A 19,416-nucleotide genomic window follows, 5' to 3' on the forward strand; every position below is an offset into this window, starting at 1 on the left:
GTGTGTGTGTGTGTGTGTCTTTCTCTCCCTCTCTGTCTTGGTCTGTCTGTCTGTCTGTCTGTCTTTGTCTCTGTCTCTCTCTGTCTCTTTATCTGCCTCTCTCTCTCTCTCTCTCTCTCTCTCTCTCTCTCTCTCTCTCACACACACACACACACACACACGTATCATATTCATTTATATACTTCATCTCTACTAGACTCTCAACTCCTTGACAGAGGAGTGATGACTTGGCCACTGTGCAGTCCTCCAATAGGTGGTTCAGAAAGTAGAATATACATTACAGATTTGAGGAGGTCCTAGAAGAACATTTGTCTTATTCTGCGCCTTAATTACCTAGCTATAGTTTCTGTTTTCAAAGTGTATTTCTCTAAAACCCAAGGCAAAAGATAATAATAATCATTTGTTCCCATTAGCTATATTTAACATTTCTCAGTACATATGGAGAATGTGTATCTCAGTTTGTTATAAAAAATAATGTAGAATATGGATTCTAAAAAGTGTTGCCAACAACCTACTGATTTTATTTAGTATGTATGATTTATAAATAAATACATTTTGATGGTTGCCAGGGTAACACATTTATGTAGGAGAATGTTATCAACTGTATCTAGGTATAGAGGAACATTAAAAAAATGTTAGGTATAAAAAGTCTCTACTTTCCTCTCTTTTCAACAGTTCACACATAAAAACATTAATCTAGAATGTACACTAAACCCTTTAGATATTTAAAGTGAAAACTACTGAATTGTAAAGGCAAAAAAAAATCAGATTGTAAATGTTAACACTACCTCATTTTTTAGTTAAAAATTTTAGAATATTATTTGTACGTGGGCCATGGTGCGTGTGTATTGTGAGTGCATGCCATGATGAGGGTATGTGCACTTATTTGCTTGCACATGGAGGCCAGAAGAGGACATCAGGTGTCTTCTACTGCTCTCTGCCCTAATTCCTTGAGACAAGGTCTCTCTGAACCCAAATGCAGCATTGCTAGGCTGGCTGGCAAGTGAGCTTTCAGAAGCTACCCGTCTCTACATTGCAGTGTGAGTGTGTGTGTGTGTGTGTGTGTGTGTGTGTGTGTGTGTGTGTTTAAGGAGGTTACAGGTATGGATTTGAACTCGGGATTTTGATCTTGCAAAGCAAGAGCTCTAACCCATCTCTTTACCCTTGCTTTTGTAGTTTGGAAGAAAATGTGTTTATCTTAATTTGCTTGCATTAAGATGTAGATGCAGACTCATTGGATTTGTAAATACGTTCTGGTCACGTTCAGAACATCGTGGTCAATTTCATGAAAATTTATTATGTCCTCAGATACCATATTTGAGGACTTTGTGAGGTGCATGAAACCCATCTGAGCTACTTTGCGTATATGGCTTGAGCCACACACAACATACATGTGTAGTGCCGTTCATTGTGATTTTTTTCCTTCAGCTAAAAATTTTGAGGCTTTCTGTTGGCTTATAGATACACAGTTTATTATATTTATTTATGTTATTTTATTTATATTATACTTATTTATATTATTCTACTTAACTTTAAGGAGAGGTTTGCAGAATCCAATTTCCTTATTTTTCTTAGCCCTTTTCTTTTAACATCCACAGATCAAAACCCCAAGTCATTAATATTCACATCTGTAGGTCTCATTTGAAGCAATTTCAATTGGCTATAACCATACTACTTTCTTTCATTAGTCAATATTGAGCAAAAATTTGGTAGGCACTAGGTGAACTTCATCATGTAGATGATTTAACAGTTATAGATTAAGACAGTAAGTTGAAGAATGTGTGCGCCCGTGTGTGTGTGTGTGTGTGTGTGTGTGTGTGTGTGCGCGCGCGCGCGCGCGCGCGCGTTTCACGGAGGGGTAGGTCTGGGGGTTGAGGAGGTTTGGGAGGGCTGCCGTGGGACAGGGATACGGTCTTACTGCTTTCTTAGGCCCCTTTACTTACTGAGGGGTTTCCTCTCCTCAGCACTGAACTAACTGGTGAATAGCACCAGTAAAGGAATTTGTCAGACCCAGTGTGGTATCAGGAGTTATACAGGAAAATAGTAAGGTACTCTAGGAAAATAAATAAGGATTAGTTCAGGAAACCCAACTGAAACAGCTGCTCTGTTAGGATGTGAATAATAAAATTCCTAGTCATATTTTGCCATAAATAGAGGTTTGGGAATTTGTCATTCACCTTATTTAAAATTCAGAAATATTAAAGGTACAGGTTCTCTCATTACAGAAATAATAGAATCCCAGCTATTACCGAGTTAGGGTCATTTAAATGGATATAGCATGCATTATATCCATAAGTGGAACATCTGTATCAAATGTCCACCTGCTGATCGACTACTCTGCTCCGCACACAATTCAGTGAACAGCACTTAATCATTTTAAGACTTCTTCTAATGAAGCCTTATCTAGATTAACATTTTAAGCACAAATACTTTCAGGCATTAAAACCCTCACACTAAATGAAATTGCATTGTCTTGTTTACCCTTGTTGATTAATAAGCAATCTGTTAACTGTTAGAACCGTCCAATTGTGGCAGTAGAGGGAGATTAGTAATTCAGTGCTGTTTGTGGGTATAATCATCATTTCTCCTGAAGGCTTTGAATTAGAATATCACTTACACATTATCCGTAGGCAAGGAAAGGATATAATATTTTTAGACATGTGTACCCACTATTTTGCTTCGATTGTTCAGTTTAGGGTCAGTGCAGCAATACAAATGTTTCTGGGGGGCAAAATGCTATTTTGATGCATGCATATCCTTTTTAAATAGTGTGAGTGTCTATTAAAAGACACAGAGCAGACAGTAAACTGTGCAGTAATAATCCAGTATCTTGGTTTCTGTTTTAAGAACGTTATTGCTTTGTTAATCAAGCATTGGAAGAGAAATATTGCCCAGTGTTTTTTGTTTTTTTAGATAATGGAGTTTGTATATGAAGATTCTTTGCAATATTATTTATTTTTGCCAATGAAATAATGAACTTTCCCCCCCAAAGAATCTAAAGATAAATGTAGAAGAATAATTACATTTTGGGGGAGGATTTTCTACTTCTTGTTGTTGTGTTTCCTTTGACCTTGAAACAATACCCTTCAGTTTGTTTGACTGGAACTCATAGAACCTAAATGATTTCATTTTTCATCATGTGAGAAACTGTTCATACCGAGGTATAAAAGAACTAGTTTAGAAAGATAAATCAGAGGAAAGGGGAAGAGGGCACAAAGCTCCTAAAATCTCTAGCATTGGTCAACTATGTATTGTAGGCCACCAACCTCAAAGAAACTGTAGGTCTCTTTCCTTGTCCTAGTGTTAGAACCTGAGAATTTCCCTACAACATGAAATTATGGTGGAAATACTCACCTCATGGTGTCAGAAAGTCAGCCCTACAAACACACACAAACTGGTCTTTTTCTGCATTGCAGTCGCTCTGTCATGAGATCAAGCAGCGGCGTCGAGGAGTGGCCTCCGTTCTGAGGTTGTGCCAGCACCTTCTGGATGACCGGGACACCTGTAATCTGAACGCAGATCACCAGCCCATGCAGCTGATCATTGTAAACCTCGAAAGGAGGTGGGAAGCCATCGTCATGCAAGCTGTCCAGTGGCAAACACGGTTACGAAAGAAGATGGGGAAAGAATCTGTGAGTATCTTCTCCCATCAGAATCAGCTCACTCTTTCACAAACACATACCCCTAGGGTTTGAGCAATATAGTCATCATATACCCTAGGGTTTTGGAAATACATTCATCATATACCCTAGGGTTTGAGCAATACAGTCTTCATATACCCTATGGTTTGGGCAATACAGTCATCATATACCCTAGGGTTTGGGCAATAGAGTCTTCATCATATATGCTTCCTTGCAAACTAGAGGCACTAAACAAAAGCTATGCATTAACCAAAAGCTTCATTCATTGTAACACAGACAGTTACTCACTTTACTGACATGCATTTTAGTGTATCTCATTGTCTTTTGAAAAAAGCCACATGTATATTTTGGTTAACGTTACCACTAAGGATAGTAATCCTTTAATTTATTCCTTCACCAAACATATTCACGAAGTACACAGTCCTCCAAGGATATTTTGGTAGGAGGTATCTTAATGCCCTGAGTGTGTGGAGCAGTGTACATGTTCTGTGTGCAGTGTCATTGCTGAATATCTATTGTTTATCTTTCCCTTTAATGAGGAGATGACACCATCTGTACACCTGTCCCCACTGGTCCTGCTTCGAGTGTCTTCTGATGGATTACTGAGAGCTGTCAAGTTTCTTCCTAGAGTTTAATGCAGTATTCATAGTAGGGGGTAGTCATTGCCATTAACAATTTGCCAGATTTGAGAGTGCAGGTTTAAGCAGTTACTAGAAGACAGAAACATATAGATGTATGAGTTGTTTTATTATAATATAGAATACATGTTTTCTCTGAAAGCCTTCATATTCTTAGGAGGAAAAATTGTCATTGAAAAGAATATACTTCTGATATAACCTTGACATCGGTGTTTATTAGTTGTAGGGTCAATTTTCACATTTGAATTACATAAATGAAATACATATATAGAGAGGGGTGAGATGTGTGTGTGTGTGTGTGTGTGTGTGTGTGTGTGTGTGTATGTGTGCATTTCAGATCAACAGGGAAAGTTCAGAATGAAAAGAAGGGAAACCAATATAAAAAATCCTGTCATTGAAAATAGTTTCACATACAAACTCTATTCTTAACAAAGCCATAGGATTTACTCTCTGGTTTGTTTTTGTTTTGTTGTTTTGTTTTTGTTTTTGTTTGGTTGGTTTTTTTGTTTGTTTGGTTTTCAAGACAGGGTTTCTCTGTATAGCCCTAGCTGTCCTGGAACTCTGTAGACCAGGCGGCCTCAAACTCAGAAATCTGCCTGCCTCTGCCTCCCAAGTGCTGGGACTAAAGGTGTGCTCCACCACGCCCGGCTCTCTGGTTTGTTTTATGTTGAGGACTTGGTGCAGGAAGACAGCGAATCATTCGACCTACGTGTCCTCCTCTTTTGCCTTTGTGCCAATGCTGAATCTAGAAGATAATTCCTCTCAACAGTTCTGTTCAAGTGATCTTAGCTGAAGTTAAATTTCTTAAGACCTCCAAATTATTATCAGTAACCTGAGTCAACATAATGGGATATATTTTCTTAAAATAACATTTTTTGTTGTGAAGCTGTTTAGCTAATATATTTTCTGCCCTGTTCCCCTTGCCTCCTCTCTCCCTCCCTCCCCCTTCCTCTTCTTCTTGATAATGTTTGTAAAGGCAAAAGAGGTTGGTATTCTTTCCTCTATTTTGTGATGATGATAATGTGACTTAATTAAGCACTAGTGGCATTTTAGAGTATTCAACTGGTTGAGCAAAGACAAGTAATTGTCTTCCAGGATTTATTTGAATCATATGATTAGGAATGCTGGATTGGGCTATACACACTAGATATAGGGAATGGGTATTTGTGTGTGTGTGTGTGTGTGTGTGTGTGTGTGTGTGTGTGTGTGTGTGTGTTGTATGAGGGAGTAGCCACAAGTGCTCTTGAGTGTGATATATGAAGGTTTGTGCACGTGCATGTGTGTATGCCAGTGAGCAGGCTCCCATGGGGAGGCAAGAGAAGGACATGTCCTACTGTCACTCACTCTCTTATTCCCTCACAGGGCCTCACAGAATCTGTAGCTAAGCTGGCTATCAGCAAGTCCCTGTGGTCCCTACTCTTTCCACTCTTCACAGTACTGGAGTCATAGGCATACCCCACTGTGACATGTGTGCTGGGGATCTGAACTCTGGTCCTGTCACTTGCTCATCTTCTCTGCCAAGGCATCTCCCAGTCCTCTGGATTGTTTTACCCACACCTATTGTAAAGGCAGGCTGCTCCTTGGAAACTTAAGGTGCTAGAGAGGGGTCATATAAATCTCAGAGAAGAGCCTCTCCTAAGCAGGTGTTGTGGGATGATGAAGGTAGTAAATGAGATTGTTTATGATAAAGCAGGCTGAAAGTCACTCCCAGGAAAGGAGTGGAAAGGTGGTGAGCAGCCTGGGACTCACAACACAGTGAACTTGGGGGACTGGTATATTGTGGGTGTTTCTCTGCTTCTGGGCCCTGCAGTTGAGTGAGGAATAGAATTTGCTTTTAAGATCACGCAATTACTTCAATAACCCAAGAGGTGACCTTTGCCAGAGGTCAAAGGTCTGCAAGTGACCTGTTTACCTGTCCATCATATGCCACCGCTCCCCTCCATTTCCTGATTTCTACTGCTATATTTCCAAAACTTGCCATATATTTTGCATACATAGACCCTGGGTGAATATTTGCTGAATAAGTGAATATATGACTTTGTTTACTAAATTTCTTTCATTCAGGCATTGGTATAACTATATACTATACCTGTTCTATGTTTTCACCTTTTACAAAAGAAGTCAGTATATTTCTGAGAGTCATGCTTTGGGAATCATCTTATTTCTGTAAGGATATTTTACCTTCATAAGCTAAGTTTTAACCTTCTTTTCTTATCTAACAAGGCTTTCTCAGACTCCTTGGTCTATTTTCTCAGTTGAAGGAAACTTTTAGCCTCTGCATGAAATCTGGGGAGGCCAACAGGGCTAATTCACTGTAAGTCTTTAGGATGTCAGAAAGCAGAAGGCTATACAATCAGGAAGTTCCAGAACTAACAAAAGTATCTTCTGAGGTCTCCAGCAGGAAGAAAGTACTGAAAAATTGAAAAAAAAAACCCACAATTTGTGACACTTCTATAAAGCTAGAAATAGTTCCATTTTTGTTCAGTTGCATTAGGAAATGTCACTATCAGAGTGTGATGTGTCATCTCAGTTGTGAACTGGATAGGATCGAAAGTCACATGGGAGATGGGCCTCTGGGCATCCTTTTGTTTTCCAAGACAGGGTTTCTGTGTGTAGTCCTGGCTGTCCTGGGACTTACTCTGTAGACCAGGCTAGCTTTTAACCCAGAGATCTGCCTGCCTCTACCTCCCAAGTGCTGGGATTAAAGGCGTGCCCCAGCACCACTGGGCCTCTGGGTACACTTGTAGAAAGTGATCTTGATGAAGTTAACAGAGGTGGGAAGACCTACCTACTGTGGGTGGAACCATTCCCTAGACTGTGATAAAGTGAGCTGAGCACTAGCATTTCTCTCTGCCTCTTGGCTTTGGACACAATGGGATCGTCCATCTCGAACTCCTACTGCCATGACTCCCCTGCTGTCTCAAGCTGAACTCTCTAACCATGAAAACGTTTTCCTGGTTACATGCAGACATGATCAGGTTGATAAGAACCAGTGCTGGGACAGCATCTTCAGGCAGCTAGAGGAGGGATGAGAGAGAGGTGGGTTTAAGAAGCGACTGCCAGCTTTTTGTCAGAAGCAATGGACGTCAGGAGGTGGAAAAGGTAGAGATGGAGGTGAAGCAGCAATGTAAGGAAATAACCTAGACTTTCCTAACAGAGCAAATGACATCCAGAAAGGAAAAGAAAGACGGGTTCTAAATAGCTATGGGGAAAGCAGTCCTCACCAGTTTACTTATACTACTAGAAATGTTAAGGGAAAGCCATCAACCAAGCACAACTTACACCCAATAGAAACCTGGATGCACACAGAGGAATAAAGAACATGGAAATGATAACTGAGGAAATGAGAAGCGCTTTCCCTATTATTTCAATCTCTTTAAGTGTTAATAGACTGTTTAAATCAAGATAATAGCAGTGCATGGTACGATTTATAGCACGGAGGATAAAATGTACAACAACAGTACCACAAAGGCCGGGGAGCAGAACTGCTGCGGTGCTTTGTACTGTTTTTATTTTATGTGAGGTACTAGAACATCCTTTAAAGGGAGGCTGTGATAAGATCAAATGTGTATGTGACTGTTACACCTTAAAAACACAGCAAAACAAAAAGCCAGAGTAAGACACAAAAGGAAATGAAGCAGGATCATTTTTTAAATTCCCATTTAAAAAAGAAGAAGAAAATAAGAAACAGATGTAATAAGGTTTTTTTTAGAGGCAAGATGAAGATTTAAAGTGGCCGCATCAATAGTCCTAGTGAATGAAACAGACTGAAAATTGCTTAAAAGAAAGTAATTGTTAAATTAGGTAAACTCAACCACACACTGCCTCCCCAGGAATGGTTTGAGCGAGTATATTAATATTAAACAAAGTAGATTTCAGAGCAACGAAATCACAATGTATAAAGAAGGGCATGTCTTCACCATGGGAGTTCCAATTTACCATGAGCACAAGACATTTATAAGTGTCTAGGACAGCTTACAAATACACCACACAGAAAACCTACAGTGCTGTGAAGAGGCAATATGTATGTATGTGTATATATATATATATATATATATATATATATATATATATATATATATATATCAAACAGGGTTTCCAACAGTTTGTCTCAATAACTGATAGAGCAGAAAATCAGTATGAACAGAAGAAGACATGAATGATAGTTTGAGACAGCATGACCAAACTGAACCCTGCAAGTCTTATGAAAAAGGCAAGATGGTATGGACAAAAGCTGACTCCGTTCACCACTGGTGGGAAGGGTGATTGCTGCACCTGTAGGATATGATATGAAAGTCCTTGAAGTATTTGAAAATAGAATTACTGTTTGAGCCCCAAACCTCTGTTCTGGGTATGTGCCATCCCCTCACTAAGGAGCCTGTAGACCCATGTTATTCACAACATTATCAACCATAGTCAAAGTATGGAATCTGAGGTGATCACTGGTGAATGAATTGAGGAAAATTGTGATGTTTATATTTATCCTTTATAGATTCTGAAATTTACAACAACATAGAAAACTCTAGTGTATTAGTCAGAGTTCTCTAGAGTCAAAGAACTTATGAGTAGTCTCTATGTCGTAAGGGAATTTGTTGATGACTTAGTCTGTATGTAGTCCAATTCCCAACAATGGTCAGCAGCAGCTGTGAATGGAAGTCCAAGGATATAGCAGTTGCTCAGTCCCACAAGGCAAGCAGGCAAAGGAGAGAGAGTTAATCTTCCTTCTTCCAACATCCTTATGTAGATCTCCAGCAGAAGGTGTTACCCAGATTAAAGGTGTGTACCCACCATACCTGGATCTGGGACTTGCTTTGTCCCAGATGACCTTGAACTCAGAGATCTTCTTGCCTTAGTCTCCTGGGATTCATAGCCACAATACTTCAAGATCTCCATGCCAAGATCCAGGTCAGAAACTTCTCCCAGCCTCAAGATCAGGATCACAGGTGAGCCTTCCAATTCTGGATTGTAGTTCATTCCAGATATAGTCAAGTTAAAAACCAGGAATAGCCACTACAACTAGACAGCACCATAAGACATTTAATAAATGGACACCAAAAAAAAACTAGACAATATGATTTGTATGTGGAATCTTAATGTAGGAACAGAGGAGAATGGTGGTTGCCAGGGCACAGCACAGGAAACATGGGAAGACATCAAAGAATACAGTTTCAATTATGGTAGAATGAATAATCTGGAGATGTGATGTATGAAAGAATAGATGTAGTTTGTAATATTGCCTTTCATACTCACTTGGTGGTAAGAGAGTGAGTTTTAGGCATTCTTACCATACACATATACAAAAGAAACTCTGAGCTTATGGATATGCAAATTTTATTGACTATTATATTTGCTTCACTGTATGTATGCATATCAAAATATGGTTAAACTCTTATACACACATATATATTTGGTAAGCATGTCATCTAATAACAAGATGACATTATTTTAAATGTATATAGGACATGTATCAAAACTCTTCTAAATCACAAACAAATTTTTAAAAGAACTTATATTACACAGGCATAACCAAGATATGGTGGATTAGAGTTGCCATGCTTACTTAACTCAAAGTGTGCTTCTTGTCTATCACAGGATTAGTTTGGAAATATACCTGTATTTTTCAAATAAATGTAAAGTAACATGCTTAAATTTTCTACCATATCCTTGTTCCATGCTTGGAAGATCTTTGTGGGCAATCTCTCCCTTGGTTTTCCAATTCAATGGTATAGCTATTTGGAGATATCAGGCCAAATCATGATAGAAACAAAGCCAGAATTTTCTACAACTTGGAGCTGTCTGAGGAGGTAATTTCAGAAGAGACAAGCTGGAGAAAATCCAGGTATCATTTCAGAATGGCCTGACAGAATGCCACATCATCATGACCACTGGGCACTTCCTGGTTGGCTCCAAGATTTTGGAGGACAGTGTTTGGAAGTTGATTGTGACCACTGAGGATGCTGGCCTTGACTGGAACAACATCCTATATGGTTCTTTCTATAAGTACCAGTAGTATTCCCCCTTGGAAACACTTCATTCTGCCAAGATTCAGACTATCCTTATTTTCATGTTCATTCCGAGGCCAGATGTCTTAAAATATGCATCTGAAAGACATTTACTCTAGCTTTGCTTAGCCTTGCTAAGAGATGCAAGACTTTTTCTACAGTGCAACAAATTTTTTGTCTATAGAAGTTATAAATTCAGGAGGGGCAAAGGCACTGGGGCAGTGGGAAGGGGGAGAAGAATGATAAGAAATGATATAAATATAGTGTATCTGTAGGGAACTCTCAGAAATTAGAATCAGCTAAATATTTAAAAGAAGAGGAGAAGGGGGAGGAGAAAGAGGAAGAGGAAGAGGAAGAAGAGGAAGAGGAAGAGGAAGAGGAGGAGGAGGAAGAGGAAGAGGAAGAGGANGAGGAGGAGGAGGAGGAGGAGGAAGAGGAAGAGGACTTGTCTTGCCAGGCATGGTAGCATGAGTTATAATCCTAGCACTCCAGATGCAAAGACAGGAAAATGGAGCGTTAGAGGCCAGTCTGAGCTATATAGTACATTCCAGGCCGGCCTGTGCTACTTGATGAGAGAATGTCTGGAAACACAGCAAAACGTAAGAGTAATGGAAGGCAGAAGAAAATTTTCTTTAGTATCTGTTTTCCTATCAGTTTTAATTTCTTCTGAGAGCTGTGGATGGCTCTCTCACTATTTTCTTAGGCAAAGTCATCACCAATAGTAAATAAGCCATTCTTGCTTTTCAAACAAATGTTTAAGCAGAAATAATCTAGGGTCCTTTGGACTACCTTACTGCATGGAAGCGCCCCTTCAGGTTCTTGGTGGGTCAAGGGTTGAGGTTTTGCCTTCACCCGCAGTTTTCTTGTGTCTGCTCCGATCCTCCAGAGCTCTGCTGAGAATAGAACTTTGTGTCCAGCAACACCTTACACATCTAATGGCCTCGAAAGTATACAACACATCTAGCCACATAATTGAAAATAATAAGGCCACGATAAATGGGATGGCCCCAGGGTAAAACACCCAAGGGATTCAATTGGTGTCACTTTGCATCAACGTCCGTGCATCATGGTAATTGAGGTAACATAGCCAATTACCACATTTTAATTAGAGTTCTAAGAACTTGAGGAAAATTGCAATGATGAGCCCGCTCACTTTTTAAAAGAAAAGAAAGAATGAAATAATAGGAGAGGAACCTGACCCGTTGTGTTGCTCAGACTCTTTACAAGGGGAGGCTATAGAAAGCCATCAGCCTCTTCTCGTTCCCTCTTTCTCCTCCTTTTTCTTTCTTTTTCTCTGAATACTTTCCCATTTGTTCTTTATTATTACTGGTGATATGTCTTGAAAATAAGAACTTTTAAATGCTATTTTGTTTTACTTCGGTAATAGTGTCCCAGCCCTGATCTAACTAATAATTTTACAATGTTATTATTAAAGAAATTCCTTATAATACAACCACAGCTTACAATTTTACTTTCCTTTGGTGTCTTTCACATTGTGACCTGAAGAGCCATCCTAAGTAGTAACGCACTGATTAAGTACACATTTCTCTGACTCTGGTCACTAAACAAAAATAGACTTAGATTCCACCCCCCCTCACCCCCACGAACAAAAATTAAATGCAGAAAGAATTACTGCATTTAGAAAATAAATTTGACTTGTGGCAATTATTTTTATAAGGCTAGAGTTTAAGTGAGAAACCTCCTGTAAAATTTTACTGCTGCTACATAATCAAGTAATTATGTAATTACTTGTACTTAATTGCTTACAAGAGAGATGGTTGTTAAAAAAAAATCTTTATACATGTCAAAAACAGCTTCCTTCTTTAGAATATTTCTACCCGGACTCCCAATATAAAAAAGCTTTCCTCATAAATAATTGTATTCCATAAGTCTCTCGTTATTTTCTCTAAAGATGTGAAAGTACATCATATAGATATCGACATGCCCTCTCTCTTATTTCTACTTATGGTCAGAGAGGGCTGGGGAGGGGGGAAGAGAAAGGGAGAGGGGAGTAGGAAGAGGAGGATGAAGAAAGAGAAGCAAAAGTAGGAGGAGGAATGGAAGAAGGAAGGAAGGATTTTAAATTATAATTGAACGTTAAATATACATGATGTTGAGCTGAAGAACTTAACATAGGCAGAATGAATTTCTCAAGGGAAACGGATTACTTCCATGAGTGTTGCAAACAAATACTGTGATTAAGAGTTTGGCCATTAGTTGTGTTGCTGTGGCAAATCCCTTTTCTTTGTCCACCTCCATGTCTTCCTCTGGAAGGTAGAGAGGACGGTACCGCTTGCCTCTGAGCTATGTGAGGTTAAATGAATCATATGCAAGGCGTTTCCAACAGCTGTGAGCACAGAGCCAGTAGATGGTGTTTGCTGTTGGCATGTATCGTATTGCTCTAAGCGAGTCTTACTTTTAACGTTGGCATACTTATTCAGTATCCTGACTGGCTATTGTCTATGACAGTCAGCATCATGGATGAAAGCTGTCTATACTGAAAATCTTTGTTGGGATGCTTTTCATTTTCTGCAGAACAGAAACAAAAATAACCTGTTGTACAATTAGTCTCAAGAACAGTCCTGGAGGTATTTTGCCCATACACATGAGTATTATTTAAAAACACATCTCTTTGTAGTAGCTGGACCCTGCCACCATGTGTCTTGACTGAGTTCACAGATCTGTTATATGGATGTTGTATGTATGCACACATGTTGTATGTAACCTATAGCTTCCCTGTCACTCCTTTTATGATAAGCTTTTCCTGGCAATACCTAAAACCCATAGCTTGTGGACCCACCATAGGAACATTACATTTTGTGATTTAGCAAATATTGGCCTCCAATACCAAAAGTTCCAGAACCTCTGCCTCAAAGATTCCTCTCTTTGTAGGTCCAAAATTTTAAGACCAGATGTTATAATTGTTTTAATTATAATAGCTCCCCCCACCTGTAAAATTGCTTACATTATCATTGGCACCATTAAAGTCACCGCACTGTCACAACTGCCACAGCTGCCACCAAAGCCACCATGACCACTAAAGTTTCTTCTATGACCCAAATTGTCTTTGCCACCAAAGCCACCTCCATAATCAACACCAAACATTCTGACGCACACAGACCTCTCTGGCTGGACGAAGCACTAGCCATCTCCTGTTTCCACGGGTCTTTTTTTCCTTCACAGTACAGCCACTCATAATATGGTATTTCCAGAGGACAGCCTTATCCATGGAGTCATGGCCATCAAAAGTTACAAAAGCAGAGCCCCTCTGCTTTCTACTGTCTCTGCCAATCATGAGTTCAATCACTTCGATTTTCCCCAAAATGTTCAAAATAATCTCACAGGTGTTCTTCAGTGTCTTCCTTAATGCCAACAGCAGCGATCTTTTTCAGTTACACTCCATGGCAACCTGGATTTTTAGAATCTTCTCCTGACATGGCTCTCTTTGGCTCCACAACTCTCACCGTCACCTCATGTAGCTTTGCACTTATAGATTCATCCAGCTCCTCCAGAGTGGTATACGTGACCAATCCAAAGCCCCTGGAGCATTTGGCGTTGGACGTCTCATAGCCGCACAGTTGGTGAGAGGCGGTCCCCATTGCCCAAAATGCTCCTCAGACTCATCGGGTGTTCTGAAACTCAGCGGCTCATTGACAAGCATTGACAAGATTACTTGGCTGTTGGAGCTGCTTAAGTCTGAGACCGCTGTAGACTTGAAGGCAGGGAAATGACAGCCTTCAGCAATACTTCCCCTGACACATCAATGGGCAGATGGGAGTAAGCCAATTGGCGCATTCACAAGCCTTACTGTTTGTCTGTCTGTGTCACACTGCCTGGGCTAGCTCAGTTAATATATTTGTGCTTAATAAGCATGGAAACACATGACAGGAGCAAAGAAGGAAATCTTTTCTTTTCGTTTCTGCTTAGGACTTTATTTTAAAATCTTTTTTATTTGTTCTTTATTAGCATATACCAATGCATAACATAGTGAGTTTGATTGTGCTGTTTTCATATGTGCATATGATACAGCTTGATCACACTCATCCCCCATCACCTTTTCTTGTTCCCCCGCCTCCTCCTGTTCTTCCCTTTGCTCTTCCCAAACACTCTTCCCTGCCGTTCAAAACTGAGCGTTTTGAGGTCTAGATCCCATACGTGAGAGAAATCGCATGATGTTTGTCTTTGAATATAGCTCATTTTTTAAAACCTGATGATCTCTAGATCATGCCACTTTTCTTCAAATGACATTATTTCATCCTTTATGAACGAATAATTCCCATTGTCTATGTATTACACATTGTCTTTATCAGCTTGATCACTTTCTCTTGGCGCTTCTGGTAGGGATTTTAAAATTATTATCTGATCTCAGTGATCCTTTGCCTGTCTCTTGTCTAATCCCGTCCTTTAATGTTTTTCTTGATTTATCTTACAGTTTTAAGTTTTGTGGGGTTTGTTTGTTTGTTTGTTTGTTTGTTTTACTGTGAGTACACTGTCACTCCCCTCAGACACACCAGAAGAGGGCATCAGATCTCATCACAGATGGTTGGGAGCCACCATGTGGTTGCTGGGATTTGAACTCAGGACCTCTGGAAGAACAGTCAGTGCTTTTAACCGCTGAGCCATCTCTCCAGCCCCAGTTTTAAGTCTTCATTCGTAGCATTTGATTTTTGCTTACTAGTGATTGTTTCTCATTCTGTTTTACCCATGTATGCATGGTATTGATTTCTCCATTGGAGGTTTTAGTACATTAATCATAGTTACTTAGAACTTTCTTGTAATTCTAAAATCTGTGTCATATCGAGGTTATTTTTGAGGCTTATCTCATAAGACTCTTTCAGAGCTTTTAGCATGTCTTATGTGGTTTATGTTGTCTTTGAAAGATGGGCACCGTGTGTTAAGCAATAACAACTAAGTTAAGTGGACTCTTCATGTGAATTTTATATTGATCTCTCTAGGAGTTGAGCTGTATCTCATATAGCTACAGCTATGGTCCTTTTGTGCAGAGCTCTCAGCTCCTTACTGTTCTTGCTTTTGTTTCTCCTCTTATCATTGCTCTTATCTCCAGAATTTCCTAAAAGTCTCCTGCAAACATCATTTACCGTTTCCAGCTCTAACCCAGGGTTACACTGGAGCCCTCTCAAGTGAGGGACTTGACAAAGGGTGAGGGAGAAGGCACAATCCTCAGCACTGACTGTTGTTTCTAAGTGTGTTTGTCTTTGTACTTACTGTCAGCATCCCTGCCGTCTCTTGGCTTGTCCACCTGTTGAGTCAATACAGGAAGACTGGAGGGGTTGATGGCAGAGAAATGGCCTTTTTCCTCCTGGAAGAATCCTGATGGTAGACTAGCTTCCTTTCCATGCTAGTATGCTTGTCTCTAAGTACTTTCCTCTAGTCATAAGAGTGTATGGCTGAAATCCCACTGTGATTATTCAACCTCCTCATGTAGCATACATTGTAATTCCATGTTTAGAAACCAAAATCTATAACTTCCCAAGCTCCCACTGATGGATCCAAATGTAACTGCAGAAACATTTTACACAAGCCCTTCTATCTAGTTCTAAATACATATTTTTAAATTGGCAAAGGGCATGTTCAGACAAGCCAATAAATAAATAAATATCGGTAAATATGGTGCTAAATAAACCAAGCATGAGCATCCAACCTAACAAGTCAGAGAAGACACGCAAAGGAACACTGGCAGTATCATCAAATGTTTATCTGTTTAGGACTTTGTCTGCAGATAACCTGAGCTAATCCTATGACAATATCCTCATGGCATCTATAAATCCATGCCCAAAGTGGAAGTAATATGAAGTTCTAAAAATACATGTTTCCTGGTGACTCTGACTAGGAGTGCTTAGCAGAGTGGCCTTCCTGGAGGAAGCCATCACTTCGAGTGTATGTTCTCTATTCCCAGTGTGCACTCTGCTTTGTGACTGTGGTGTAAGACTTGAGCCCTCGGCTCCTGCTCTTGGTATCCAGTTTCTGCTTCCTACTCCCTCTATCACCACAGACTCCTCTGGAACCATAAACACAAATAAAGCCTTACTTCTGCAAAAATAAAATAAAATAAAATAGAAATACATGTTTCCAGTAGACTTTTAAGAATACCTAAAATGATTAAGACTCAACATTCGTCATGAGTATTTTATGATCTGGGAAGTTTGATACAGTGCAGAGACAGGATGTGTGTATAATACTGATCATGCCACGAATGCGTATGACAGTTCTGAATTTTAATATGTTTTATGTATAATATGTTTTATGTGTCAGGGATTAAGTAAAATGGTAACTGGGTTATGTTAAAAATTTTATATTATTATTTTCCTTATATTTGTTTTGGTTTAAAAGAATTTTTGTATTATAATACATCATTTTTATAGGAGAATAGCTTTTCTAAAAATGTCCTGCCCAGCTCTGCAAACACTTCCCTCGCCAGCTTCAGTCTGAGCACTCAGGGCCACATTGATCTCTCCCCTTTCTTTATTCATCCTGCTCCGCCTGGCTTTCAAGTCCAGTTGCTCTTTTTATCTCCTTCTTCTCTCTAGGCAATCTCACCCCACCCATAGCTTCAGGAACTCCAGGACTACAACTCTCTGGAGAGCTCCCCGAGGCATTTCAAACTCCCGTCTGTTCAAAAGAGAAATCCTAATCTTTCCTGACAAACTGATCCTTCTCCAGTATAGATCTCAAGAAAAAAGCCACTGTCATCTCTTCAGTAGTGTAAAGGCAAAGAAGGGGTCCTCGGTCACTCTGCACTGTAACCTGGGCATCCGGCTGATGGAGTCTCTATAAGAAGCCCTGTCCCCGGATGTGCCACTGCCACTGTGGTCCAAGCTGAATGAAGCTCTAGCCAATCATTAGTTTGTATAGAGCACTTGAGCTATTCCCGGTACACAAAGCCAGCATTCAGTGCACATGAGTTAGGCTCGCTCTTAGCTGTACCTCTGTCTTCTTCACATTGCCTGTGTTCTCTCCAGCCCGAAGCCTGTGTAACCTGTTAAAAGCACTCATCTGATTCTGTCTGTATCTGCATGTCCAGGTTTGCTTCCAGTCCCACCTCTACTCTCCCTGGAGGCCAGACCCTCTGTTTGCTGCCAAGCTTTCTAGCTCAGACCACTCCCTCTGGACTCCCCAGCCCAAAGCCTGGTGCCTTCTGCCTTCAGGGTGCATCCAGCCCTCAAGTCCCTCCAAACACTGACCACAATCCCGCTTCTCAGGAAAGCTTTTCCTGACCTTCTAGAAGAACCTGAACCTCTTCCCTGTGTCATATCACAGACAATAACTGACCCACTGGCTGCAAACCATATCTTTTATTCTTTTTACTTTGTACCTAGTATTCAAAAAACTTGCTGAATATATAAACATATTTTATCAATATATGTTTATAGTACAGATGAATAGAGTTGTCTAAAAAGACAGTCATAACTTGCCTTAGGCTATTACTTATTTTCAATTGTATCCCAACCTGCTGCCTAGTTTTTATAAGTCTACCTCTTCACCTTCTGACACGTTCATGTTTTTTTTTAACTTTTTTATTAGATATTTTCTTAATTTACATTTCAAATGCTATCCCAAAAGTTCCCTATACCCTACCCCCGCCCTGCTCCCCTACCCACCCACTCCCACTTCTTGGCCCTGGCATTCCCCTGTACTGGGGCATATAAAGTTTGCAAGACCAAGGGCCTCTCTTCCCAATGGTGGCTGACTAGGCCATCTTCTGCTACATATGCAGCTAGAGACACGAGCTCAGGGGGCACTGGTTAGTTCATATTGTTGCTCCATCTACAGGGTTGCAGCCCCCTTCAGCACCTTGGGTTCTTTCTCTAGCCCTTACATTGGGAGCTCTGCGTTCCGTCCTATAGATGACTGTGAGCATCCACTTCTGTATTTGCCAGGCACTGGCATAGCTTCATATGAGACAGCTATATCAGGGTCCCTTCGGCAAAATATTGCTGGCATATGCAATAGTTTCTGGGTTTGGTGGCTGATGATGAAATGGATCCCCGGGTGGGGTAGTCTCTGGATAGTCCATCCTTTCGTCTTAGACATGTTCATGTTTTAACCACCCAAAGGAACCTCTTGTTTCCTTGCGAAGAAGTCTGTCTTGTGTTCTGAATTGCCTAGCCATGAGCTAAGCCATTAAGTCTTTATAGGTCAGGAGTCCTGGGAAGAACTCAGACTAGTAAGTAGCCTTTTGCAGAAAACGACTCCTTTTTTCCTTCCCCCCACCATGCAAGCTCGAATTTTCTCTGTTATGACTTGAAAGGGGACAAAAAGTATGGTCTAGAAATGCAGGCATTAAGCCTCAGTACTGATCTGTTGATCATGAAGTCACATTAAATTCTGATTTGAGAGAAAAGGTTCAAGTGGAAATGCCACTAGTGTCAAATAAGTGCCCCTCCTGCCACAGGGAGATTAGTCTTATTCTGACTTTTCTTACTCAAGTCTAATATCTAGGTCTGTTGTTTCTCCTGGATTGTGTTTACAATTTTTAAGCATATTTATGACTGAGTTTTCTGAATATCAGATAAAGATATTATGTTTAAGTCATGGGAAGTTGAAATTAAAATATCAAAATTGAAAAGGCAATTTTTTGTGTGTATAAAAGAAATTACATAGAACATTACAGGTATAAGCCCATAGGCTCAAGATATCAAAGCTAAAGCTATTTTAACACAGATAAAAAAAAACCATATTTTTCCCATAGCCATAATTCTGCCAGTTTATTACTGTTGGCTCACAATGTGCATTGTATTCTGAAAGTTTAATCTATTTGCCTACATGGTTTTTGCTGATTCCACTGGGTTATGGGTTAGGAGGGAATGAAACGACCGATAATCTAGAAACACCTCTTGAGTATCTGGGGCGTGCACGCCACTCTGGCATTTTCCTGCAGAAAATGATCTTCACTCTCAGTGAACTTTCAAGCCATATATGCTGACAGTACTGACATAGATGAGACAATAATTACTCCAAACTGTTTGGGATAGAAATGACAGCATCTGTTACAAAGTCAGCTATGAGACACTGTGAGATGATTCCTGTGTGTTCAGTGTCTGGGCAGTACCATGTTGGGTTCAATGAATATCTGTTAAATGAATAACTGATTGTGGTAAATTACAGGACTCTACC

The 19,416-nt window shown here is 40.0% G+C and overlaps 1 protein-coding gene across 5 annotated transcripts in view; it reads left to right on the forward strand.

Annotated features, from left to right (window-relative positions):
* Akap6 (A-kinase anchoring protein 6) overlaps window positions 1-19,416 on the forward strand; it is a 432,548-nt gene that overhangs the window by 385,361 nt on the left and 27,771 nt on the right. For all 5 annotated transcript variants that reach the window (XM_021201844.2, XM_029540880.1, XM_029540881.1 and 2 more), the window contains one exon: window positions 3,417-3,632. In XM_021201844.2, coding sequence (XP_021057503.1) covers window positions 3,417-3,632 — 216 coding nt within the window. The remainder of the gene's footprint in view (window positions 1-3,416; window positions 3,633-19,416) is intronic.

The sequence above is a fragment of the Mus pahari genome, chromosome 7, assembly GCF_900095145.1.
Source record: "Mus pahari chromosome 7, PAHARI_EIJ_v1.1, whole genome shotgun sequence".
NCBI lineage: Eukaryota > Metazoa > Chordata > Mammalia > Rodentia > Muridae > Mus > Mus pahari.